Source organism: Simochromis diagramma, unplaced genomic scaffold (genome assembly GCF_900408965.1).
Source record: "Simochromis diagramma unplaced genomic scaffold, fSimDia1.1 OVJJ01000681.1, whole genome shotgun sequence".
In the NCBI taxonomy this organism is placed as follows: domain Eukaryota; kingdom Metazoa; phylum Chordata; class Actinopteri; order Cichliformes; family Cichlidae; genus Simochromis; species Simochromis diagramma.
Window position 1 is genome coordinate 70,241 of NW_024387172.1, and position 26,707 is coordinate 96,947.

The 26,707-nt window shown below is 37.6% G+C and overlaps 3 protein-coding genes across 3 annotated transcripts; 1 reads left to right on the forward strand and 2 right to left on the reverse strand.

Annotated features, from left to right (window-relative positions):
• Positions 1 to 3,917: 3,917 nt before the first annotated feature.
• On the reverse strand, positions 3,918 to 9,616 carry LOC120744668 (ubiquitin carboxyl-terminal hydrolase 17-like protein D). Its single transcript, XM_040049179.1, has 12 exons — positions 9,488 to 9,616; positions 8,092 to 8,218; positions 7,902 to 7,998; positions 7,389 to 7,519; positions 7,195 to 7,265; positions 6,421 to 6,546; positions 6,233 to 6,328; positions 6,017 to 6,145; positions 5,809 to 5,937; positions 5,686 to 5,720; positions 5,499 to 5,533; positions 3,918 to 4,968 (listed from the first exon to the last, which is right to left on the reverse strand). Exons 2-12 carry the CDS (start codon positions 8,147 to 8,149, stop codon positions 4,061 to 4,063), a joined length of 1,815 nt encoding a protein of 604 aa, XP_039905113.1. The 5' UTR covers positions 8,150 to 8,218; positions 9,488 to 9,616; the 3' UTR covers positions 3,918 to 4,060.
• LOC120744670 (uncharacterized protein DDB_G0292642-like) lies at positions 9,530 to 12,882 on the forward strand. Its single transcript, XM_040049180.1, has 5 exons — positions 9,530 to 9,639; positions 10,826 to 10,946; positions 11,251 to 11,339; positions 11,760 to 11,930; positions 12,028 to 12,882. Exons 2-5 carry the CDS (start codon positions 10,850 to 10,852, stop codon positions 12,532 to 12,534), a joined length of 864 nt encoding a protein of 287 aa, XP_039905114.1. The 5' UTR covers positions 9,530 to 9,639; positions 10,826 to 10,849; the 3' UTR covers positions 12,535 to 12,882.
• Positions 12,883 to 15,792: 2,910 nt separating this feature from the next.
• On the reverse strand, positions 15,793 to 18,824 carry LOC120744671 (ubiquitin-like). Its single transcript, XM_040049181.1, has 2 exons — positions 18,637 to 18,824; positions 15,793 to 17,762 (listed from the first exon to the last, which is right to left on the reverse strand). Exons 1-2 carry the CDS (start codon positions 18,749 to 18,751, stop codon positions 17,467 to 17,469), a joined length of 411 nt encoding a protein of 136 aa, XP_039905115.1. The 5' UTR covers positions 18,752 to 18,824; the 3' UTR covers positions 15,793 to 17,466.
• Between the last annotated feature and the right edge of the window lie 7,883 nt (positions 18,825 to 26,707).

Sequence of the window (26,707 nt, forward strand, 5' to 3'; positions counted from 1 at the left end):
ACATACTCACGGAGAGGCAGATGGTCCTCATCTGTGGAACAGCCTGCCGGAGGAGCTCAGGGCTGCAGAGAACGTACATGTTTTTAAGAACAGGCTCAAGACCCACCTTTTTAATTTAGCTTTTACCTAACGTTTATTTATTTTATGCTTATTTATTCTATCCTGTTATTCTATTCATATTATTAATTTAGGTTTTGCCTAATATTTATTGATTTTATTCTTATTCATTTTTTATCTTCTTACTCTATTTATATTTATAGTTATATTGTATCCCGTTCTTATTTATTTTATCTTTTTACCCTGTATATATCCTTATTGGGTCATATCTCCAGTGTTTCCTTGGCAGGGGATCTCTGCACCGGGGTTGTGATCGAAACCGTGATTTTTTTGCGAGAATGTCTCATGACAGTGACGTAAGCAAGTGCGACGTTCGTGACAACAGCTGTGTGCAGATCAACAATGGATAATATATCGAGTGCAGGAGAGAGTATGAGCGTGCAGCGTTTAAAGCGTGGAAGTACTGACCTTACTTTGAGTTTGATTCCATAAAAAGTGACAAAAACATTAGTGTCCATTGTGCGTGGGAAGAAAACTTCTTTTTACAGCGAAAAAATAAACCCTAAACTTCCAAGCAAGCACCGAGTGCGCTACAACATAATGGGAAATTCACAGAGAAACTCGCGGATTCTTCAACTGACCGCTGCGGCACACCTGCACCAGGGTAAACCTCCGCCTACCCTACTCCTGCTTTACAGATGAAAATAGAGCAAAAGGACTGCTAGTGTTTGCTTTTATTTATTTGTGTTTTACTTGCATCTATTTGAAAGAGTGAGTGTAAACACAAAAAAAATATTTTATTTTATGTGCTGGAATGTGCAGAAAATAGGTTTAAATGTTAAGCTAATTTCTTCCAGTCAGAGAATGTTGCATATACTTAAATTTTTGCTTGATGCATAAAGTTAAAAGGTTAAAACAAATAAAACAAGTTTTAAAAAGAGACTTTTCCATTTGATTACATTTTGTATGATGGATTATGCAGAAAAAGTAGAATTGGGCTGAAAGATCTATCGCTTTATCACCTATTCAGGTTGTAAATCATGTTTTTAAAAAGTAACTAAGTAACTAAGTAATTATTACCTTTGAAAATAAGTAATCAGTAAAGTAATGGGATTACTTTTTTGGGGAAGTAATCAGTAATTAGTTACTGATTACTTTTTTCAAGTAACTTAACCAACACTGGTGACAGATAGCAAACCACTGATATTTCTACTGAGAGATATGGAGCCAGCGAGGAATAGAGGAGGTTCTGTTGTGTGGAGTATTTTGAGTTGATTTTGGTCAATCGGGTGGGTTTTCCAGCTTTGTGTTCTTGTTGTTTGCTTTTGTTTTGTGCGTGTCTGTTTTATCTGAAAACGGGAAAAACGTAAAATGTCAAAAATCTGCTTTTCATAATATAAATATCATTAAATAACTTTAGGAAGACTTCCATTTGACTCTTTACTAGTGATGGGTAGATGAGGCCTCGTGAAGCGTTTCAGCACATTCCCCAAACTGTATCGATACTGTGTCGACACAGTGTTGCTGTTTTGCTCCATACTGACACCTGCTGGACCTTAAATATCACTGGAGGCAACTTCCTTGAGACTCAACAGACACTGATTCAATGACCTAGTCATACTTGTATACACTGTAAGGTATTGTACTTTCCATGGAATCATTTTATATCTTTTACACTGCAAATATTGCAGACATATTTAAAATATATTGTGAATGATATTAAGTGAAAATTAAAATGAAAGTATTGTGAATATAATATTACCCATTTAAATGTAATTGACTCAGAGATTATTATAAATTTCTATTCAGAAAAATAAGTTTATCAAATGTTTTTGCATTCAGTCAATTGCGTTTTTTGGGTTTTTTTTAAACACCATTTCCCCAGCTTTGGAAAACTCACAGGCACAGATGAAGCTAGGGTACACAAAAACTGTAAAACCAGGTGGAAAAGGTTCTGATAAGATGTCTTCCTGTTCCCCCAGTACGTTAAAGGATCCTTTGATCTTGGAATGTTTCTCTCCGACACTCTCCACAGTACTAAGGGGTTGGCAGTCCTTTTTAATAAAATTCAGGACTGCCTGGTCCAGAACAGTCTTCCTAGATGCTTGATTTCAAAAATAATAAAAAGCATATTACTAAAAAAAAAATGATGATAAAGCTGTTCGGTGTCAATATAGGTCTACCTGTGTTTATTCTTGATGTGTTTGTCTCCTCATTTTCATGTTTGGCTCTGTAATGCCTAAATACTGAGGAGGTGCTTTTGTTTGTGTAAGAAAGCTCCGCAGAACAGATGTGACATTTAACCTGCATAAAATGAAATAAATAATTTACACTGCAAGTCACATTGCTGTTTTTCCTATTCTGATAGATTACACTAAAACAAAGACAGACGAAGTATTTGCAGTTAAAAGATTAAAATGATCCCACACAGCAGAAACTTTTCTTTTTCTTTCAGGCTCCATTTTGTTATGGAGCGATGTGTATTTTTATTTGTTGTAGAGAGATATGTATTATTATTATTGTTTATCTTTGTGAGAGTAGTTTTGTGGTTTTTTTTTTTTTTTTTTTTTTTTTTTTTGGTGGCGACTCATTCCGTTAGCAGATGCGGTACCTTTTAAACAATGGCAATGAGCGATACAGCAGCTGTATCGATCACGTGACTTTTTCTTAAAGCGACGCACGCACCGATAAAGGCTTCGCTCTGTGAGCTTGATCCATGCGTCGGTGCGTCAGTGTTGCTGGACGCATCACTACATTTAATGTTATAAAAAGATAGATTTTATTTTTTTAAATAATCTTAAAATGTTAGTCTGCAAAATGTGTAGCAATTTAATTTATTTATTCTCTTTAGCTGATAGTTTGTGGGACCCAGGTAGACTGTATAACTGCATCTCTACCAGTTTCTCTGCACTCCAGCGTCTTCTGTTCCATGGGAGAGGATTTTATCTAAGGCAGGAGAAATTATCTCCACGAAAAGAAACAGGTCCGGCCATCGCACAATGGAACAAATTCTCTTCTTAAATAAAAATGAAAAAGGGTTACCATAAATGCATCATGTTTTTAATTTGCAAGTTCATAAGCATTTTCCCTTTCCAGTTCACAATCAATTCTACCCCCAGGTCAAAAATATGTGTAGGACAATTTCCCTAGTATAATATTTTTTATAAATATACCCGTCCAAAGATTAATTGCATAAGTACACGGAGGCAGGACCTCACAGCAGAAGAATACTCCATAATGTGTTGTACATTATTATATGTATATTATATGTAACGTGGTATTTTTCAATTATTGTATTTACCAAGATCAAGAAGTCACAAGTAAAGACAGACCACACCATGGAGCATGTTTAAACAAGAAAAGTTTACTGGTCAAAATGTCTTGATGCATTCTCAATCATCCAGGTAAGTAAATCCCCAAAAAGTTGATTCTGTTCATCTGGACGTAGTGTTTTCAGTGGGAGAAACGTTTCGTCACTCATCCAAGTGACTTCTTCAGTCTCAGCTGACTGCAGGTTTCCCTAATCTTATAAACAGTGCATTCGCATAATTACTGAAACCAGCCCACTGGGCTGGGAGGTCACCTTCATCATAATTATGCAAATTCTCATGACCATTGATCAACAACCACTGATCAAAGACTATGAGTACCATTCACAGAGAGTTGGGGAATGGCTGCAATCACAGCATTGTAAGATGGTGAAAGATGTGCCCTTAGGCCCCCTCCTCGATTCATAGATGGTCTTTCCCTTTTCACGTAAATGGCCTCCTTGACTCCGCGCTCAAACCAGCGTTCCTCCCTGTCCAGGATGTTACATCCTCATCATTGAAAGAGTGTCCACTGGCCTGTAGGTGTAAATAGACTGCAGAGTCTTGGCCTGACGAGGTAGCTCTTCTGTGTTTACCTATGTGCATTAGCCAATAATAAATAAGGAAGACATTGACATATAACAAGGTAAACAAATGCATTCCTGATCACAGTTTACCAATCACAATTAACAACATCACCTCCAAGGCTCTTTTATTAGATTTTTTTTCTCTGTCACGCTTGCAGTTTGTTGTTGCTTGTGTTTGGTCTTGAGTTTGCTGTCTGTAGTAACAACGTGCTGTTCTTTCATATTGTTGCTGTTTAAGGTATTTACATTTCTGCCCTCATTTACTGAGTTTTTATAATTAGAGGCTTCGTTGATTGTACGGTGACTCTTGGAGTAGTTTGTTGGGTTCATGACTGAAGAACAGTAAGCTTTACAAATCCTTTTATCAGCAGCAGAGACAGAACCGTTCCCTCCCCGTCTAACAGGCCTGCTGTTTTCTCGTGTTGATGCTTCTTTTAGTTCCTCCTTCTTCTTTTCCTCAGCTTTAGTCTCTCCAGGTTTCTCTCTGTTTCTTCCTGGGCTACTCCTTGGTTTACTTGTTTTTGTTCCAGTCTCAGTATCAGTGTCGTCCCTAACTTCCCAGAAAATGTCTCGTGCTTTCTGACGTTTCTTTTGGGAATTACTGTTTTGCTGAGTCTCGTAAATTTTCCGTGTTTTCAAATTTTCTGTTTTGTTGATATGAGGATACATGTGTGCCTTTGTATTTGAATCAAGCCACTGCACAACTGCTTTAATTCTTATTCTACTGTCAGTTGTTTTGTTTATCCGTGCTGCTCTTTGGTTTGGCTGTTTATCCGGTTCTCCATTAAAGTTCATCAGTTTTCCCAAAATTCCATCATCACGACAGCTTTTTGGCAAATCACCATTGTAGCCCTTTAAAATGTCCTTCCCTTTGTCATTATATCTCTCTGGTTGATAATGAGGAAAAGCAGTGTCCCCTCTGTGTGTCTCATGACTCCTTCCTTCAGCCTTGACGTCTGAATGTGCACACTGAGCGTCGTGATCACTTCCATCAGTCTTTGGAGCTTCTTTGCTCACTTTGAACATAAAAACGGAAGATTAGTAAAACACAGAATGATCAATGACTAATCTGTCTTTGGAGAAGAGATTATTGCTCTCATGGCATTTATTATGAATGTCATAATTTTTGCATCAGTCTGATATGTGTGTGGCAAAACAACTGGTACTCCGTAAAAAAAAAAAAAGCTGTATTAAGTGACATTTGGCTCCTCCTACAGGTCAAAAAAAATCTTCAGATACTCTTAATATTATTTTTATCTACAAGGTTTTGGGAAACACTTCTTAAGTATGCTAGTAAGACAACTTTTACATTTTTACACTCTTTGCACTACATCTAAGTCTAGTGAAATAATGTCACCTTCAATTTCAATCAAATTAAATGTTTTTTGTCTCCAAATCACAACAACAGTTGACTCGATGAACTTTATATCATAAGGTAAAGATTACAGTAGGAAATGATTTTCTTTTCTCGGTGGGTTAACCATTTCAGATAAATTATAATTATGAATTTTAAAAACTTATAAGAGGTGATCTTAAGCAAACTTACCTTTCCTGTACAGGAGGATGTAAGCTGTAGAAGACCTGTTATGAGGAATTATGAGAAAGACGCCATCAAACATCGTCAAAAGTCAACCAGCTGAATAATGTGAACTCCAGCTGCTTCATGTCAGACATTACATGGTTCCAGCTCAGGAAATATTCCTCATGTGGCATTAAACAAAATCAGTGTTTACCTCAGTGGGTTTTCTTTAGCAAAAAATAGTTTGACCTGAAAAATGAAAAATAATAATAAATTAATGACTTAATGTTGTTAAACACTTAACTGTCTGAGGACTTGTCAAATTATGCTCCCTTACACTTTCAACACGTCCATCATTGAAGCAGTACCACTGCCCATTTTCATATGATTTGATTTCTGCGGTGTAGTGTCCTCCTGTGAGACTGCCAAAGTGGTTAACCACGGCGTAGAGCTCATAAGCACATTTCTGGAGAGAAGGAAATAAAACAAAGTCATTAAATTTAAAAGATAAAAGTTAAAACTTGTTGCTGTTCTCTCTTAAATACCTCCATGTGTAAAGTTTGAGGCACATCAGCTTTGCAGTGAAGCTTGACGTAGCGCCTCAGCTTGTAGTCAAAGGTAAATCTCTTTAGCAGGAGGGTCAGAACATCTGGATGTTGAGTTATCTCCCATTTCTAGGACACAACATAAAAACAATTACATGAACCAGAGGCATTGATCTTTTGTGATAAAAACTTTAAGAGATCAGATTCATCACTCACAATGTTTGCATTTTGCTTTTCATCACAGCGGCTGCAGTATATCTGGTCATCACCAGATACTTGTTGTAACTCAAAGAAAGCTTCGAGTCCTTGCTCCTGCAAACCATGAAGATTTTATGTAAAACAGATTGCTCTCTTAACATTTTGAAAATATATACCCTTCTTTTTGATGGGGGAAAATTCAGTACCACATTGTAGGTTTTATATCTTGAATCTTCCACCATTAGTGGCAGAATCCAAAAGAAGCTCCTGGAATCGTTCTTCATGTCGCACTTACAGCATGTTGTCCTGTGATTCAGCTCTCCTTTAAAGATCTGGACACAAAAAAAGTACAATTGTTGCTGTGCACCCGTATAATCAGAGGCACTGTTAGAGCTATACTGCACTGACAAAAGCATTTTGTTATAATAAAGTACAATAATTTGTGAGGCCTACTGCTACATCTACTCCTATTTTCTGTTAGCAGCAAATAAATAACTCACTTGGCTTATTAATCAAAAAAGTAATTTCTGCTAATTTTTTCTGCTTTTTTGTAAAATGGGAAATGTGAAAGTTTATGGATTAAATATTAGAATTAAAACTATCATTTTGATTAAAGACATTGTGCATTCAAAATACTTTGACTATGTTTGCCTCTCTTATATTGTCTCGGGTAAATCTAAGTATTTTAATCTTTACACTTTAACTCAGCTAATGCACATATTTGAAAAAGTATATGTGCTTTTTCAAATATGTACATATATAGTGATTTTTACTCAACTACCCAGACACGTGTTTATGGTACATAAAAAAATCTGATTCTTTATTTTCCAAAAGACGCTTTTAACACTGATTAGCAGACAGCTACAGCTGGTGCCTGCTGTGCTGTACCTTGTACACGTGTACCTAGATATTTTCAAATTTCAGCACTGATTAATGAACACTGTGCCCTTAAAGTAAACAGAGCTGTATATTGGTCGCACCTTGGAAGCATCTTGGCTCGTCATACACAAAATCTTCTCAAAATACTCAGCAGCATCACGTTGTTCAAATACTGAAGATCAGGGAGATAGAAGAGGACGCAAAATTATTACCAGAGCACCAGTGATAATATATTTGTTACAGCATTTCAAATGCACACACAGAATAATGAGACATGTCAAATAAACCATCTTACCATCTGTGATGCCCAGCTTCTCTGTGATGTTACGTGTTTCGGCCAACTGTTTCTGTAAATCATCAAACAGCCTTCTCAGCTCTGAGTCAACAATTGGTGAGTCTTTCCTGCCCCTCCGGTGATCTGGACTCCTTAATATGTAACCAGGAAACAAAGGTAATGTGATTAAAAATCTTTATATTTCCACTTAGTTCCAGATTTTAACGCGTATTAATTCCTGGAAGAAATACACTTTAACATCAATGTGACACTTCTGTTAAATAAAAGAAAAACTTCATCTTGTTTCTTAAAACTGAGAGTCAAAGAGTAAAAGAAAACAAAAAACATTTTCTGTGATACTCTACATCTCTGATTTATTCTGATTTATTCTGATTTATTCTGATTTTCCTACATTTCTTCTTTTTTTCTTTCCCATGCATCCAGGCTTTATGCCAACTTATGACAGCTGTGCTCATCTCCTCAAGACAACAAAGCCACATTTAAAAACATCCCAAATAAAGTTGTTTTTCAAACCTTTTCAAAGCGTCGCGAAAGTTTTCTGTCATGAAAAGCACCTGAAGCACGCTGTTCAGGTAACATGTAAGACCTGGACTCTTGAGGCCATAGTAATCTAAAAAGTACGTCAATGAGGGTAAGGAATATAAGTCACACATCATTTAATCAGAGCCACATGCTTTAAGCTGCTGCATTTTATACTACTTACCTGCAACAGGAAGGCTATTTAGTTTCTTTCTGAACCTCGACACGAGGGAGTGATTCATCCTGATGTCTGTCTGATGTGTGTCGGCATTTTCACTCCTGAACTTTACTGTCAGATGCTTGGATTCATTCTGTTGAAGGATATTAGACACAGCAGAAGTTAGAGCAGGAGAGTCAAACACAATGCTCGGGGGCCACACTTGACCCGGTAAAGATGCCAATCCAGCCAATTAGATGGCTTTGGAAAATTAGTAGAAAAGCATAGACATTAAGAAGCTTTTTCTCCTGATAAAAACCTTCCCTGTGGCCATTCATACTGAGCCAGAAATAGTTAATTAATAGATAACAGTTGTGTGTAAAGTGCTGTTGAAATTATGCTTCTTTTTTCTTATAATAACATATCTCAGGTTTGCATTGTGTAGTTAAACTTCTTTACACTGAGAGAAGGGGGAGCTTCACTGGTCTGGCCCACTTAAAATTAAAGTTTGCTGTATGTGGCCCAGGATGTAAAGTGAGTTTGACATTCCAGAATTTGAGGATAACCAGAAAGGCACCAACAAACATTCAGACGGCAGGGTCAGAGTTTGGCATAAACAACATGAAAGCACGGATCCATCCTGCCGTATATCCACAGTTACAGCTGCTGGTGGTGTACAGTGGACCATTCCTGATGACTGCTTCCAACAGGATAACTCACTATGTTAGCTCAAATCCTCTCAAAATGTTTTCTTTTAACATTAAAATTAGTTCAGTGTACTCAAATGACCTCAACAGTCACCAGATGTCAATCCAACACATCAAGTTTAGGATGTGGTGGAACAGCAGAGTCATGGATGTGCGGCAGACACATCTGCAACAGCTGTGTGACGCTGTCGTGTCTGCCTCCTCTCGTTTGTTCTGTTTTCTCTCTTCCTGCAATAACGTCACTGTACTGTGTTATGTGGCTTCCTTAAATAAAGCTCGTTAAAGTAAAGTTGAGCTGGTAATAATAAAGCAACATTATAAATACGATACTTTTACGGTTTGTAGTAGCTACAGGTTTCTTTGGTAATGTGCTATCATTACAAATGTGCTTTAAGTAAAATAACCTTGAAACGTCTGATTTTCGAAATCGATTTAAATTCAAATTTAAATTGTAAACCCTTTAAATTTGAATGAATTCGTCCACAGTAACAGTCTGTGTCTCGAGTGTTATTGAACCATGCTGCCGCCTCTTAGCCGTGCTTACCCGCCTTCGGGGGGTCATAAAACAGACCATTCAAGCAACAGTAAAACAATCACAGCTTCAGTATAAAGTACCAAACGCACTGACGCTATAACCCGTAAGTCCAGACAGCAATAATGATGATGTTTTCTAACGGTGAGTAGTAAAAAGGGAGGGTAAACAGGAGAGTACTCACCGTGCAGCCTATCTGATTTACCGACCTCAGCAAATTTTCACTTTCGATACCGGAGCGAGGCTGAACGAGGAAGTGCGACAGAGAGGAGGTGCGACAGACACGCAAGGACCCACCGCTGGAAGTACACAGAGCCTGGAGACTCGTGATTCTTGGTAAATTTAATATTTATTTGAATACTTAAATCAAACTAGAGAGTTACATGTGTGGATGTCCTATTTCTGGCTGAGCGTTAAAATAAAAGCGGAAGTCTTTAAAACTGCTAGAGCTGTGCCAACAAGCGAAGACATAACATTTCCACCTTTAACAAATCGCCTGTTAATATCTTCAGTTTATCCACTTAAATAACTACGAAGCCTCCTTCAAGTTTAATTGTATCTTATTTTAAAATATTACATAAATGTTGTGGACATGTTTACTACTTTGTAATAACAATCTCATAAGAAAGAGAAACGTTAACGTTCTGTAACAAAGTTAAAGGCAGCTGGAACTTCCTTGAGTGACTCGCCACACCTCACAGGAGGTTTTTAAATAAGTTGTTTTAAGACTGAGAGCTTCTGGATTCAAAACCCTTCACGTTTTAAGTACTCTTTGTAAGGGACACACATAAGCTAAAACATATATATTTTTTATGGTTATTTAACTGAAACTCAGCACACGAGCCTTTATCACGGAGTGAAGCAGAAACCATGAACACACTGAATCTTTTCTAGCAGTGTGCAAACTTTCATCTATAGGATGAAAGTGGAAAATTCCACCAGTAAAACTCCAGCAATATGAGGAGTCTTCAAAAACCTGGACTGATGCAAGAAGACATTGACAAACATTCACTGTATTCAGTCCAAGAAAGACAATAAGAAGACCATACAGTGACACCAACCACAGATAACATGAATGCATCTTCAAAAGCAAATAAAGTTTATAAAAACAAGTCAAATTGTACTTTTCCACTTCATAAAGGCTCTGCACTTATTCTGGTGCTGTAAAGTGCTTGAAATCTGAATCACTAAAACTACTCATTATTCAGCAGCAAATAACTACTTAACTACTACTTATTTTTATTTGTTTTTTGTTTAAGAAATATTTGCATGTAAACAAAAACTGAAATCTGAGACTCCTCTTTTAATTTGACAGCAGTTTGAGGTTGTAGGGTGTAAATCTCTAGTTTTTTATGCGTTGGTTCATTTCCCTCTTGAAAAGGTGAACCATCAGCACACTGAAGATGTGTATTAGACAGCATTCATCCTCCTTTCAGTCCAAACTCCTAGCTTGTGAGAATGACAGTCATTATTTTTGGTCTATAATGGAGGCTGACATGTTAATATAAATCTTATGTTACAGTATTTGTAGTGCTGGATCCCCAAAATGAGCATTCGTGGACAGGATCAGGTGGAGAAGAAATACGACCCTCTAGACACCACCCTGAAGTTTGTCGACAGGGAGGATGACTTGGATTCATCATGTAAGATTTGTTTTATTTTTACTGAATATAATTTATATTTAGTGTTTTGTTTCTGTTGTGGAAGCAGCAGCTGGACTCCAGCACAGACCAGAGAAGGCATCAAAGACAGATATGATGGTGATTAAGTCAGACACAGTATAAAAGGAGGAGTGGGGATACAAAGCAGCTTACATGATGCACTCTGTGTGAGATTTGTTAGATTTGGATGAGTTGAGGGGTAGCTTGACATGCAAATCTAGTTTGACTTTGTTTCCTCTCTAAACTAACAACATGTTTGATTTGTTGTTGTTAACTCCCTCCTCAGGTGATGACTCTCTCAGAGCAGAGATGTCCTGTGGCCACGCTGTCACTCCTGAATCTCTGACACGATGGTGTCGCTCCCTGCTGGATAAGGTATGTCGTGTCTTTGTAGCCCTTTTTTTAAAATTGTAAATAAAGTTTCATGTTCAATTTGGATACCGGTGGTGCAACAAAGTTATGTTTAAGGTTTGAGCTCTGTTTAAAGAAATCTTTCTTAGCTAAAATTATTATACAAATGTTACTTTTTAGGTCAAGGCCCTGCTTTGTAAATATTATTTTATAAGGTCAACACTAGGGTGCTACTGGTACTTGTTTCCATGAATAAAGGTCATCATTGTCTGTTTGCAAAATGTTATTGTGAAAATTACTAGAGGCTTATCAGATAAATGTAACAAAGTGTTATTATAATGAAAATAAGAGCTCTGAAGTACTCCAGATTTAGACTTTAAGTAAATGTATTTAGTTATTTCTCTAATTATACAGTGAGTCTTTTGTTGTTGTTGTTGGTTTCAGGGGAATTACAAATTCAGATGTCCAGCTTTAGTGGATGGTACCAAGCAGTGTAATAAAGAGTGGTCGTACCAGGAGGTGCGCAGACTGGCTGATCTGACTGTGGAGGAAATGCAGCACTTTGAAGAGAGCATGGCTCGTCTGGCTCTTGCAGACCACTGTGAGGTTCAGCCAGTAAGTGACTTTCAGCTTATTTCACTTTGATAAAATTGTTTAAATTGGAGGTCTCTTTCTTTTCTTTAAAACAACCCCTAACTGTTTCCCACATCAGTGTCCACAGTGTAAAACAGATGTGGAGAGGAAGGATTTGTCCAACCTGTGTGTCCAGTGTGTCGTATGCACAGCTGATCAGAAGGAGAAATGCCAGTTTTGCTGGCAGTGTCTGAAACCATGGAAGGGTTCAGGCCTTCGATCTGACCGCTGTGACAACGACGGCTGTGAGAACAAGGACCTGCAACTCATGCAGACATGCAAAACCATCAGTCTGCCTGAGGTGGAGGGCGTCACCAGCTGCCCCGCCATCAGACTCTGTCCTACATGTGGCATGAGGGTGGAGCATACCACAGAATACTGCAAAAACATCAGCTGTCCTCGCTGCAACATGGAGTTCTGTTTTGTCTGCCTGAAACTGAAGCGTGAATGTTCACAGACTAGTTCACCATATGAAATCTGCCCCAGTGGGGTCGCTCCAAGGCAGACCTCCATCCCTGTGTGGAAACATGAAAACAAGACACATGAACAATTTAAAATAATGTTTATATTTTCCTTCAAGGTTTAACAATTGTTGATACAAAAAAAATTATGTTGTGTAACTCAGCTCCAAAAGACACTTTGAGCTTTATTTTGTCAGCCTTTGTTTCTCTGCCTCCTACTGGCTGAACTTTAAACTGCACAACAAGAGACTGTTTGTTATTGTTCTGTTAAAATCACTAACTGTGCAGTGAGATCATTATGCATACATCTTTTACTGAAACATGTCTGTGTATATGAAATATGAATAAACTTTATCAGCACTCAAGTCTGTTACAAATGAAATCTTAGCATAACGCATCAGGTCTACTCGAGAGACAAAATGTTAGCCTGTAGTTTAAGCGCATTGTGAAAAATAAAGAACTTATAAAAAGTGCTGGTTTTTTCTGTTTTGTTTCAACATGTGCAGAGTGGACCAGTAGCTCCTAAATTATAAGCATTACAAAAAAAATGTCAGATTGATTAGAAAGAAATCAAAGGAGAGCTTTGTATTATATTAGTGATTTGATGAGTAAAAATCTTGATCATAGGATATTACTTATACAAGTTAGCACTTGTATGTCGTGGAGGCCACAAAAATCATCCCTTACAGAGATTCAGAATTTTTAAATTTTGTTGTCAAATCTTGTGCACAGAAATATTCATAACATCACTTTTTCTCAGAAGTGACTAACTGATCTTAAACGAGCCAGACAAGAACAAAGAACACCAGACTGCCTGACTTTGCTGCTGTGTTTTTTTCACCATCATATAATCTTCTTATGTCTTTACACTTTACACCTTCATCCCTTGATGATTTTTCTTCTTTGGACAAATTTATCACCTTCCTTTCCTCACCTCTCTTTTTTCACTTCCCTGGTCCGTCTCTCTTGTAGCCATGATTTTGCCAGAAAAACTGGCAAAATTTTGGGGATCGTTTCTTTCCTTTTTTTTTTTCTTCTTTTTTTTTTTAGTTTGTTTTGCATCCATAGCATAGTGAGGAAAATAAACAAAAATGTCACTGAGGGTGTCAGTTCATTCTTCGTTTCCTTTTTTTTTTAGGCAGTGCCAAAAAAAAATTCTCTGTCAGTCCGGAATACACAAAAAAAGATTTAATGAAATTCAACCCGTAATAACACACAAAATGTATTCAAAATAATCACAGTGATCGAAAGAAAACAGGGGTTAAAAAAAAAAAAAAAAAAAAAAAAAAAACCTCTCTCAGTCTGTCTTTACACAGGCGAACAGCTGCTTCTATGAACCACCTGGCATAACCCATAACCATGTGACCCAGCTTTCTCTAAGTAATGCGATCATCCTCCCCCAAAAACAAAACATTGATATCTAGTAGGAAAATAACTGATGAGCAAAAAATATAAATCGCATTTCAAATCACAAATCTCTTTCTCTGTAAAACACATTCATGGCTTCCACAGACGGAGTCTAAGTGATATTTGTGGACGCAGTTAAAAACTACAAAGTCCCAAACTGGTTGCAATTTTATGTTGAGAAATGCTACTCTAACATTCTGTATACAGCAGTTTTTCTCAAAGTAGTGGACCATTACAAACTCTTTTTTTTGAAAAAGTCAGTCTCTCTTGGACTCTCTTTTTCAAATTATTAAGTGGCCCCAAGGTACAAAATGCAAGGAAAACAAAAACAACAAAAAGCATAAACAAAAAAGACACGAACATTTCACTTCCTAAAACAGAAAGTGCATGAGTTCTGTTGGCAGTGTTTGAAGTCGTGGAAAGATGTGCTCTTGCCACTGTGTCAATCACAACCTTGAACTTTCCAAGTCCTAAACTACAAGTATACAGCCCTCACTTACAGTGGCTTGCAAAAGTATTCAGCCCCCTTGAACTTTCCCACATTTTGTCACATTACAGCCACAAACATGAATCAATTTTATTGGAATTCCACGTGAAAGACCAACACAAAGTGGTGTACACGTGAGAAGTGGAACAAAAATCATACATGATTTATTTTTACAAATAAATAACTGCAAAGTGGGGTGTGCGTAATTATTCAGCCCCCTTTGGTCTGAGTGCAGTCAGTTACCCATAGACATTGCCTGATGAGTACTAATGACTAAATAGAGTGCACCTGTGTGTAATCTAATGTCAGTACAAATACAGCTGCTCTGTGACGGCCTCAGAGGTTGTCTAAGACAATATTGGGAGCAACAACACCATGAGGGCCAAAGAACACACCAGACAAGTCAGGGGTAAAGTTATTGAGAAATTTAAAGCAGGCTTAGGCTACAAAAAGATTTCCCAAGCCTTGAACATCCCACGGAGCACTGTTCAAGCGATCATTCAGAAATGGAAGGAGTATGGCACAACTGTAAACCTACCAAGACAAGGCCGTCCACCTAAACTCACAGGCCGAACAAGGAGAGCGCTGATCAGAAATGCAGCCAAGAGGCCCATGGTGACTCTGGACGAGCTGCAGAGATCTACAGCTCAGGTGGGGGAATCTGTCCATAGGACAACTATTAGTCGTGCACTGGGGGTGCTTCTCTTCAGCAGGGACAGGGAAGCTGGTCAGAGTTGATGGGAAGATGGGTGGAGCCAAATACAGGGCAATCTTGGAAGAAAACCTCTTGGAGTCTGCAAAAGACTTGAGACTGGGGCGGAGGTTCACCTTCCAGCAGGACAACGACCCTAAACATAAAGCCAGGGCAACAATGGAATGGTTTAAAACAAAACATATCCATGTGTTAGAATGGCCCAGTCAAAGTCCAGATCTAAATCCAATTGAGAATCTGTGGCAAGATCTGAAAAGTGCTGTTCACAAACGCTGTCCATCTAATCTGACTGAGCTGAAGCTGTTTTGCAGAGAAGAATGGGCAAGGATTTCAGTCTCTAGATGTGCAAAGCTGGTAGAGACATACCCTAAAAGACTGGCAGCTGGAATTGCAGCAAGAGGTGGTTCTACAAAGTATTGACTCAGGGAGCTGAATAATTACGCACACCCCACTTTTCAGTTATTTGTAAAAAATGTTTGGAATCATGTATGATTTTCGTTCCACTTCTCACGTGTGCACCACTTTGTGTTGGTCTTTCACGTGGAATTCCAATAAAATTGATTCATGTTTGTGGCTGTAATGTGACAAAATGTGGGAAAGTTCAAGGGGGCTGAATACTTTTGCAAGCCACTGTATGTTCAGGGGGCTGACATGAAGGAGGGCAGTATACTGTCACACGAGTGATAATGCGCTCCCAGAAAACCAGCCAACCCTGTGTGCCACAGAGATAAAAGCCAACATTCATTACATATTATGGTTGTCATGCTTGACTTTTTGTTTTAGATTTCTTTTGAGAGATTCACAGCAGAGTAGAAGCAAAACAGAAAAATGTCTGATATATATAAATAAAACTAATGAAATGTGTTTTTATCAGCGTTGCTGAAAACAATCCACTTTCAACATAAAGGTATATAGAAATGTACAAAACCCGTGCTTAAACAACAGAAAAAAAAATCCATGAGATTTAAAGAGAAGTTGTGGCATCAATAAACATTGATGACAGAATAACACAACAACACTGATATTGTAAGGACGCATATTTAACTATTGTTTTTCCAAAAAAAAGAACAAAATATAGTACTTATTAGTATTAACACATACAAGCTATTCCAGCAAATGTCAAACAAACAGTGTTTTCATATGTATACATACATATGTTACGTTCCCCTAAAAAGGTCGAGGGGATGAGGGAAGGTAACAAAAAGCATCCAGGTCGAAAAAAGGAGACAGGGAGGTGAAATGGTTAAATTAAAGAGTTTTAAAGCTTCTATTAATAACTCAACTTAAAGAGACTGATAAGCCGCTATCACCATTTGAAGAAACAAACCAAAACTCAGACGTCAATCAGTAAAATGGAAAGCAAGTCAAAAAAGGGTTAATCACCAAACACACTCACCCCCTCCGAACAATCACAAAACACAGCTCACTAGCTGCAACCACTAACATGGCTCTCTGGCACTAGAGCTCACGTTTCTCTGGCCTTAAATACTTCTAATTGCTGATGGGCGTAAGCTGTACAAAAAAAAAGAAAAAAAAAGGTGGCACCTAAGGCAGGAGAGACAGGAGAACACATCCACCCAAGGGCAACCTCAGGAAGCGGCCCTGCTAGGACCATAACAATATAACTAACATGCTGTTTTAAATAGAATAAAGACAATGAAATGTGCTGGTTAATATTCACTTCAGTTTGTTGAGCTCATCCTCAAACAAACAATGCTTCAAATGTAACAGATTTTTTGGTATCCATCCAAAATCTGCTGATTATTATCTCCTTGAGAACAGGCTGTTTATACAAAAATAAAGCTTATAGTAGTATTTTTTTTTATCTCTGAAAAGTTCACATAGCACAAAGTTATAACAAATGCAGGACTTGCCTAAAATGACTTTTTAAAAACATCAACCAAAGTCGAATAATTCAGTTTAGGTAAACAAGTATAATTCATAACTTTTATTTAATAGCCTTGTCCAAATTTGGGAGAGTTGTTCATGGGGATTAAACTATGATAAGAACTACTGACAAATTCAAAATTCAAGTCAGTAACACAAGGACATTTCCATTTTGCTGAGTTGAGTCATTTACTGATTGAACATGATGTGATGAATTGAAGTACTGTCCATCTGGCTCTTCATATGTGTGTCATCTGCCTGGCTGAACCAGTTGTGGCAGAGCAACAGCTGATTTATACAAACTACTAATCAAAATAAATCATACAGACAAAATCTGTGGAAATGGGGCATTAATGCATCATCATCTTTAGTTCTGTGGGGTGAGTAGAAAACATTCTCTCAGTTCTCTGCCTTAGAAAGCTTCCCTCTCATCACCGCTGAGCAAGCCTTAATAGATGTTGCAGAGAATCTCTCTGATTTGACTGGGGGGGAGTGCCCAGTTTACTCAGGAGTCACTGGGCGCTTGGGCCACTGACATGTTGTTTGTGGTGTTTTTGCAAGGATTTACATGAAAACTAGGTTTTCCATACTTCGGTTTGTGGGATTCTTGCTTCCTGTGTCATCATCTTCCTCGCTGAAGTCTTCCTCACTGAAGTCTTCCTCGCTGAAGTCTTCCTCGCTGAAGTCTTCCTCAGAATAGTAAGGAACTTCAATTTCAATAGTTTCCTCAATATTTTGTTCAAGTTGCCCTCCCCCTCTAAGCCTTATAACCATGTACATGAGCGCCCCATTTGGAATTCCATAATCTGTGAGAGTGCATCCGTCCTCGAGCTGCTTTCCAAAAAGAAGCCGCTGTTGCTCTGAAACACACAGACAATAAAAGTAAAGAATACACACTGACTGTCAAGCAAGACTGAGCATTTCTGCAGAACAACTGAAAAGACTCAAGCATCATTTATCAATTAAAATTATTTAAATTTAAAAAAAAAAAAAAAACTCCAAGGAGGTCATTTGATGCACTGACTTGAACTGATGTGAAAATACAAGCTCTTGCTAAATTGCTGTAAACTTGTGTCTTTCAGCCAATTGTCTGCCAGCAAAAAACTGCCTTGGGTAAAATTAGATTGCTTAAATCAGGACTGCAGTCTAAGCAGAGATGCCCTGACCTCCCTCTCCCAGCCAACACATCCTGGTCTTTCAGCCAAGAGAGACTCTCTCCAGCATCTCTTTGGTATCCCCTCTCAGCTAGACATGACCGAATCACCTCAAATATGAGGCGCTCAGGAGGCATCGTGATCAGAAGTATGAACCACCCCAAATGGCTCCTTTCAGTGAGGAGGAGTAGCAGCTCCACTCCATATGGTTATACTCGACTACAATTCTATTATTCTTTGAAATAAATAAATGTCCCTACAGAGAAATGCAGCTTGTAGAGAAGAAGAAATAAATAACACATGTATTTATTTTAACAAGGGGAAATCCGAAAATGTCCTTTTTAACAACCTTCCTGACTACTCGCATAAATATTTCTTAGTTCACAAAGTGCAAGCAAACGCACCATGAAAGCTTTTGGAGCGTACAAAGGGACTCTTATGAGTAGACAGTGGGATATTTTCAAAACAGACAAATTAGATAACACGTATAGGTTTAGGCAGTTGACAATATGTCTAGCGTTAACTGTGATGTAGTAATATGTGCTCGTTTTAGTCATGGGGAGAGTGATTCTACACCTACCTGGAGGAATACCGCCTTTGTCATGGATTTTAGCTTTTAAATTCTCAATTGTATCAGATGGCTCCACTTGAATATTCAAGTCCTTTCCAGTTAACGTTTTCACTATGACAAACATTTTTGGATCGTTACTTTCCGACCCTGAGCTGATAGGGAAACGGATCTTCTTCTTCCTCTTCTGTTTTTATGGCGGTTAGCAAACAACTGAATGGTGCATTACCGCCACCTACTAGATTAGCGTATGGATCAGAAACTACAGTACCACCATTATATATATATATATGTATATTTTTTAAATTCCAGTTTCTTTCACAAATTTACAAATGTCAACAAAAACTATATCCCACGAGTTTCTTTGAAATAATTCCCTTATCTTTAAATTATTCTTGTTGTTATGAAGATTCCTGACCAATCTTTCTTTCTCATGTGAGTATTTATTACAATCTAAGAATGTGAGCTCTACTGTTTCCATTTGCCTGCAATAATCACAATACCCTGTATCATGTTTGTTAATTATTTTAAGTGTGCTATTTAGTCCTGTATAACCAAATCTCATCCTTGATATAACATCCTCTAACATCCTCATAACCAGTGTTGGTCAAGTTACTTGAAAAAAGTAATTAGTTACTGATTATTGATTACTTCTCCAAAAAAGTAATCCCGTTACTTTACTGATTACTTATTTTCAAAAGTAATTAGTTACTTAGTTACTTAGTTACTTTTCAAAAACATGATACACTACCTGAATGCGTGATAAAGCAATAGACCTTTTGGGCCAATTCTAATTTTTCTGCATAATCCACCATATAAAAGTGAATCAAATGGAAAAGTGTTGTCAAGAGATTTATTCTGAATGACACTTCTTCAGCTGAGAGCCAGAGAGTGGAGACACACATGCTGCAGATTTTACTTGCAAGGGAGGTCACAGAGCGCTCACATCAGAGTGGGGGCCCTGTGAAGTGCGCGCTCTGTTCTTGCACTTGCCTTTATTTATACACAAGAAAAATGAAAACATTTGTTTAGTGGAATGTTGATACGTGAGCATGTGCGTATGTGATTGTGTGTGTGTGTGTGTGTGTGTGCGAGGTCAGAACTGCTTGTTCAACTTCTTACTATCGCTGTGGGAAGATTCAGATAGAAATATCAGAACACATTTTATAAAGAACAATCAGTTCTAAGCAATGAAAAGGTCATCATGCAGTATTCTATTACATGTAAACTTATATCATTAAAAGCTTATACTGACTGCTAAATACAATTTTCCATTGACAAGTCTTTTTAAAACATTGTTTATTACTTTTAATCTTAACTTTATAAACATTGCATCAAATAAAAATTAAATTAAATTCAACAGTCTTTGACTTTAATAAATTTGTTTAACATTTAAACATATTTCTGCACATTAAACCATATTTTAAGAAAATAAAGGCTTAAAGTGTATTTCTGCATACTCCAGCATATAACATAAATTATTTTTGTGTATACACACACATCCTTTCATATAAATACAGCAAAAAAAAAAAATAAATAAAATTAACAATAACATCTTTTAACAGTTGGTAAAGTGCAGAGAGGCATAATATTGAGATTACCAAAACAGAAAATGCTATTGCATGTGACATTTAGGCTGTTAATCCAGTCTCATTTTGTGGCAACCCTGAAAAAGACCTATGTTTTATTGTTTTCTTTTGGACTGAAACAGTGGCTATATCTCATCAGCAGAAGCTTCTCAAACCTTCTATCAGACATTCTGTTCCTTTTTGGGGAAAGCACCAATCCACCTAAACTGAACAGCCGTTCCACTGGTGCACTGGATGGATGGAGTTGGACTGTTGTATTTCATGTAAATCTTTTTGAGATTTGGGAACTGATTCAGAAACTCAAGCTCATAGCCTGACCTTAAAAAGTCAGTTACTTCTTTTTCTGCTGAGAAGCTTTCTGTGGGCTGATTCTGAAATTCAAAAAAGTCCATTTCGGCTGGGCTGGCTGGGATTTGGGACACATTAGTGTTCTCAGTTGCAGGAGCAGCTTTACGACACTCTGTTATCAGGAGCTCCTTCACATACTCTCTCCTACGCTCATCTCTCACCCAACGAAGTTTAAACTTGGGACAAGTGGTCGCTGCGACAAGTCCTTCTTGGCTATCCAGAACAGAATCAAAACGAGTCTTGATGGCCTGTAACATACAATATGATGCATCTAAGAATAAAATTATTTTACTATATAATTACCTATTATCATTATTTTGTGGGCTTTACACCTCTAAACCATATTTTCTATTATCAATATTGTATGAGATTTAATTTTGGTTGAGGCTTTTGTTGATATTATGATTAATATTCATGATTAATGATGATCAATATCCCTGATATTTAACAAGGGGTGAATACTTGGTCTTTTATTCTATCATTTTAATAATTGTACACGCTGCTTAAAACAAAGTATAACATCCACCCACTGTGAATGGTATAATAAATTTAACAAATCCACCCAAAGCAATTAATAATAATCTTACCTTTACAATGACATCTGGAAGGCTGGCTGTCATTCTAGAGAGGTCATCTTTCAGGGCAAGCGTCTTTGACATCAGGCTTGTGAGTGTTGGCAGTAAAGCCCCGTAGGTGCACTCATCCCCTTGTAAGATGTCCAGAGCCACTGTCAGGGGCTTCATCACAGTACAGTATTCTTTCAAGAACTGGTACTCCCTTTCATTAAGGCACTTGATTCCCAGTTTTACATACAGGGGATTAAGTTCATTCAAGGGAATTGTGATGATTCTAGAAATGGCCTCATACAGGGAATTCCACCTTGTGGATGTCAGTACCATTAGTTTCCTCCGGCTGACTTCCTCCACCTGTTCAGAGGCTAATGTTGATTGAGTTGCTTTAGTCCAAAGAGCAGAACATTTTGCAATGCTACTCCTATATACAGCCTTGGTGTCTGCACAGGAATTTAGATGTTTGTCAACATCGCTTGTTGAAATCAAGTTAATTGTGTGCGATGCACATCTGTAGTGTGGAGGGAGGCTAAACCGTGCATCACCAGATGCGGTTGAAAGAGCTTCTATGACATCAGTAAAGGTCGGTTCCTCGTCATCACCTTCTTCATTTTCAGATTCAGACTCCAAATGACAGGGCTGACATACTCTGAATGCTTTGGCAAAATTGGATGCATTATCCGTTACAGTGGCAATAACTTTGCCTTGTAGTCCATATGATGAATGGATTTCTTCAATCTCTGCTCCAATTACATCATAGGTATGGCTGCCTCTAATTCTCTTGCATGCTAGAGCGGCCTTGTTGCGTTGTAATGTGCAATTAATCCAGTGAACTGTTACACCCATAAAACCTTTATTATTTACTGTCCAGATGTCAGCAGTGGTGGAAACAAACTCTGCCTCTTGGAGTGTAGCCTTCAAGTTAGAGTTCATTTTGTCATATTCTCTCTCAAGGTATCCTACAAATGACTTTCTCTGGGGCAGCTTGACACCACTTTTAGTTGGTATTTTTTTCTAGGATGCGTCGGAATGATTCAGAGTCTAAAGTGGAAATCGGCAACATGTCCTCGACGATATAGGCAGCGACAAGCTTCTTCAGTTCAGCGGCACTAAGTCCTGTCGCTCTTACGTCTAGTTTAACCTGTTTAGCAGGAGTGGGTCCATCTGAGGTTTGCCCGGTGGAAGTAGATGTGGAAGTAGATGTGGTAGCCACAGTGGTCATGTCAGTGGGGGGATCCTGGGGGTTTTCTGTCAATTTAACATTCTTGTGGCAGCGTGCTAGGTGCTTGCTCAGGTTGGAAGTGGAATTTTTTGACGTAGAAAGAAGTTTTCTTCCGATGCAGAGTGTACAACGCGCTTATGTTTTTGTCGCTTTTTAAAGAGTCAAATTCAAAGTAATGTCGGTATTTCCAAGTATTAAATGCTGCACGATACTCTATCCCTCGCTCCATGTTTTCTATTGTTGATTTACAGACGTGCTACCACAGCTGTCGCACACGCTTGCGTCATTGTCAGGAGACACTCTCACAAACAAAATCACAGTTTAGTAACGCAGTAACGCAGCGTGCTTACGGGAAAGTAAGTGGAATCTAATTACTTTTTTTGCAATCATAATCCCTTACTTTACTCGTTACTTGAAAAAAGTAATCAGATTACGCGTTACTGCCTATCTCTGCTCATAACACTCTTTTTATAAACATGAGCCTGTCTGCTTTCATGTTCTAAACATAAAGCTGGGTCTAAAGTACTACTACCTCTTCTAAATCCAAACTGATAACATTTAAATTTCTCCCCAGATTCTTAAAAGTAAATTAGACATTTTTCCCATTATTCTACCCGAGCAAGATTTGAGAGCAATTACTTCATAGCTTCTTGCTAAACTTGGATCTTTCCCATATTGGAACAATAATTTCTTCTTTCTATTTATTCAGTAGTTTTCCTTCCTCCCATAGAGTTATATAACTCTATCAATATTTTCTTACTTGCATCACTCAGGTTGTTCAGCATACAATATCTGATTTGATCCTCACACTGAGTTGTTTTTACAGATTTATTTAATGCCCTGTTCCATTCTGATAAAGAAAACTTGATATTAATTACATCCTCACTGTCGTCTTCATCCTGAATTATTTGGATATTTCTCTGTAATGTCGTTTCTCATCCTCTTTTTTTCTTTATTGTGAAGGTTCTTTACTTTTGTCAATGTTTTTCTAATAATTCAGATTTACTTGTCTATTATAATATTTTCATTATCTATCATTGCTGGGAAATAACAATCTTTTGAATTGCCAGACATTTTTTGTATACCAAACCCTGTCCAGTGTATTTTTACCCAGTGATTCACAGCATTTTCTCCAACAATAACTCTTACCTTTCTTTGTGATCCTTCTAACTTCTGCTTGTTTCATTTTTAAACTTGTTCTGTGGTTTAATTGCTAATGTACATTCTTGTGTGCACCATGGTGTTAACATTTTCTTTTTGTTCCCACTACTTTACAGGATAGATTCTTTGGCTGCATCCACTACACTTTTACTCATGTCTAAGTTCAGTTCATTTGTTGGTTTGTTGAAATCCAGATTTTTCAAGTTACCCTCACTCCGCACCCTAAACTTATCCTAGTTTGCCCTTTCAAATTTCCACTTACCCTCTGTTTTTAATCTGTGTTCTCTCTGTGTCTGCTCCTATGCTGATAAAAAATGGATAGTTGTCACTAGCTACTGTGTTATCTTGGTATACTCTCCAGCTGCTAATACCAGCCAGAGATTCAAGTTTTTTTCTAACTGCGGTTATAAAAATGTATTACCTTAATATTTCCCTCATTCGTCCATACTTCTACAACTATGACTTCCAACTCCTGTGTTGTACTGAGTTGTATATAATTAAAGTTTTGTTTTGTGAATGTGACACATCCTCCTCCATTCCCAATCACTCCCTGTTACGTTCCCCTAAATGGGGTCTAGGCGATCAGGGGAAAGTAACAAAATGTGTCCGGGTCAGAAAAAGGAGACAGAGGCAAAATGGTTAAATGAAAGAGTTTTATTAAAGTTTCTATTAATACTAACTAAAAGAAACAGACAAGCCGCTATCACCATTTAAAGAAATAAAACAAAACTCAAATGTTGGTCAATTAAACTGAGAAGCAAGCCAGAGAAGGATAAATTGTCAAACACACTCCTCTCCACCAAGTAGGAGCAGAACACACAGCTCACTAGCTGCAACCATTCATATGACACTCTGGCTGGGAGCTCACCTTTCCCTGGGCTTAAATCCCTTTAATTACTGATGTGAGTCAGCTGTGTAAAAGAGAAAGGCGGCACCTCAGGCAGAAGAGATTGTAGGACACGCCCACACAGGCACCTTCAGGAGGAGGCCCTGCTAGGGCCGTAACACTCCCAATCTTTACGTAAAACAAGGTATCCTTGTATGATAAAATATGATCGTTATTTTCTCTTTTTTGGTCTTTGCTTGTTCTGAACAGTTGATGATATATCCCAGAAACTGAATCAATTTGTACAAAGTAATAATGGGGTGGATATTATTTGAAGCTCTCAGCTCGCATGTGTAATCTCTTGTCTGTTCAGATTTGTTAGTTTCAGCTGCTTGTTTCCTGACACACGCTTCATATGCAGCAGGCTTCCGCTACAGTTACAGCATCTTACAGAACTATTCCCACTTTCACCATAGATATGTTCCCCCCCACATTATCTTTGTTTTCCTTTGTTAATGTTAACAGTGTGTCCATATCTCCGACATTTTTAACACCTGATAGGTGGCAGAATGTAAACTCTTAAACTAAAACTCATATAGCCTATCATAACTTTATCATGGAGCACTTTATCTTTAAATTACAATAAAACAGATGTACTATCCACTTTTTCTCCATGTCTGAAAGCCTGAAGTCATCTTATTCCTGTAATATCTCCTCCTCTAATTACTTTTTTCAATTCAAGATTTTCTCGCACTGGAATCACTCCTTTTCCTCCTCTTTTCTCTCTAACAGCCTTCCTTTCCAGTACTTACCTTTTGCACCCCACTTGCAGTTTTTAGAGCTTAGTTCTTTTGTTCTGCGTTTTTACAGATAATAAGCAAACTCACATCTAGCAAAACCTTGGCTAACTCTATGTCCCCAAATACTTTCTTTAGTCCATTTGTCAAACTAATAGGATTTATTCCCACTGTTTTCTTGCCCTACTTTAAATTTAAAAATGAATTTGAAATCTTCCATCATTATTTTCTTTCTTGATTCACTTCATTCTTCCTCATCTTCAAGAGCCTGTTTCCCAGACACCATTCCCTTACTGATTCTCTCCGTCCCTCCTCCTTTTTTCTTTCCTACTATAGACCACACCACACCCATATCTTCATCCTCCAAAAGCTCACCACTACTACTCTCCATTCTGCTCAATCCAAACTATGCCAAAAGCCGCCAAAAGACCTCCAACAGTTATTGTTATTGTTTTTGTTTATATAGCCCCTTTAACCAAAGTGTTAACCAAAGTACTGTACAGAAATACATAATAACTAGTACCAATAACTTATAACTTATAATAGTAGTACGAGATACCAAATACCAAATAACTCTCATACTGTATTAAAAGCCAATAAATACAAATGTGGTTTTATTTATATATTTGAAAAGATTGACAGTAGAAGCCTGTCTGATGTGTAGGGGTAGATTATTCCACATAGGCCACATTAGTGTGGCCTATATCACGTTAAAGCTGGCCAGCTACCAGCTAGTAGTTGAATGGTGTGGATTTGGGCCCTCCTCTATAAAGGGGAGAGAGAGGAGGAATCTGGGAAGGGAAAGAGGAAAGCGGTTGTAGAACACAGGTGCAGCAGATTGAAGCTGGTTGAAATAGGAGATTCCAGTGAGAGAAAAGGACATTCTGAAGGAAAATAGCTTTAACATGGCCTGGATGATTTTGCTTTTAAAAATAATGTAATTTTACTGAAAGTAGGATTCGTTTTAATTAGGATTTATACACATTTCTTGTTACGAAAGGCTGGACTGGAAACTGTTGGTTTGCTGTGCCTGTGTATTAAGTTTAAGGAGGAAAAGCCTACTTTGTAACCCAGAGGTGATCAACTGGAAAAAAAAAATCACTCAAGACCTAAAATGTTAGAGCTAGAAAGAATGGAGAAGCTGATATGAATAATATTGTAACAAAGGACATTTACCTATTTCCCCTTAAAGTTACATTTCTTATATTTCCTGTTTTTGTTTTTATGTTTTCAGAAATGTTGGTTTGCTTCTCAGAGCCAGCCTCTTACTAAGAAACCTAATTAGACTTATAAGCATTACAAGTTTTCCACTATTTTGTGTTGTTTGCATTAAATCCAAACTTTGCACATATATTTAAATTTCTTTGCCCTATTTAATATTTTTTAAAGCAGTGCATTGCTTTTTATTTACATTTTACACATGTTTAGCACAATTCATTTTTTATTGGAAAGTGGAGTAAATTGTTCATTGAGCACGAACAATATAAAAATAAACTATAAAGGTGTTTTGTTCTACATAGAAGTCCAAAGCGGCATCAGTAATTATTCATGGCACACTAACCTCACTACAG

Bases quoted from the DNA above. Each gene is read 5' to 3' on its own strand.
- LOC120744668 (XM_040049179.1), bottom strand. From the start codon at position 8,149: ATGAATCACTCCCTCGTGTCGAGGTTCAGAAAGAAACTAAATAGCCTT. The intron at 7,999-8,091 runs GTAAGTAGTATA...CGTACTTTTTAG, and splicing joins AAATAGCCTTCCTGTTGCAG to ATTACTATGGCCTCAAGAGT. The intron at 7,520-7,901 runs GTTTGAAAAACA...TTACATATTAAG, and splicing joins TTTCGCGACGCTTTGAAAAG to GAGTCCAGATCACCGGAGGG.
- LOC120744670 (XM_040049180.1), top strand. From the start codon at position 10,850: ATGAGCATTCGTGGACAGGATCAGGTGGAGAAGAAATACGACCCTCTA. The intron at 10,947-11,250 runs GTAAGATTTGTT...CTCCCTCCTCAG, and splicing joins GGATGACTTGGATTCATCAT to GTGATGACTCTCTCAGAGCA. The intron at 11,931-12,027 runs GTAAGTGACTTT...TTCCCACATCAG, and splicing joins ACCACTGTGAGGTTCAGCCA to TGTCCACAGTGTAAAACAGA.
- LOC120744671 (XM_040049181.1), bottom strand. From the start codon at position 18,751: ATGTTTGTCATAGTGAAAACGTTAACTGGAAAGGACTTGAATATTCAA. The intron at 17,763-18,636 runs GTAGGTGTAGAA...TGTGTGTTTCAG, and splicing joins CAAAGGCGGTATTCCTCCAG to AGCAACAGCGGCTTCTTTTT.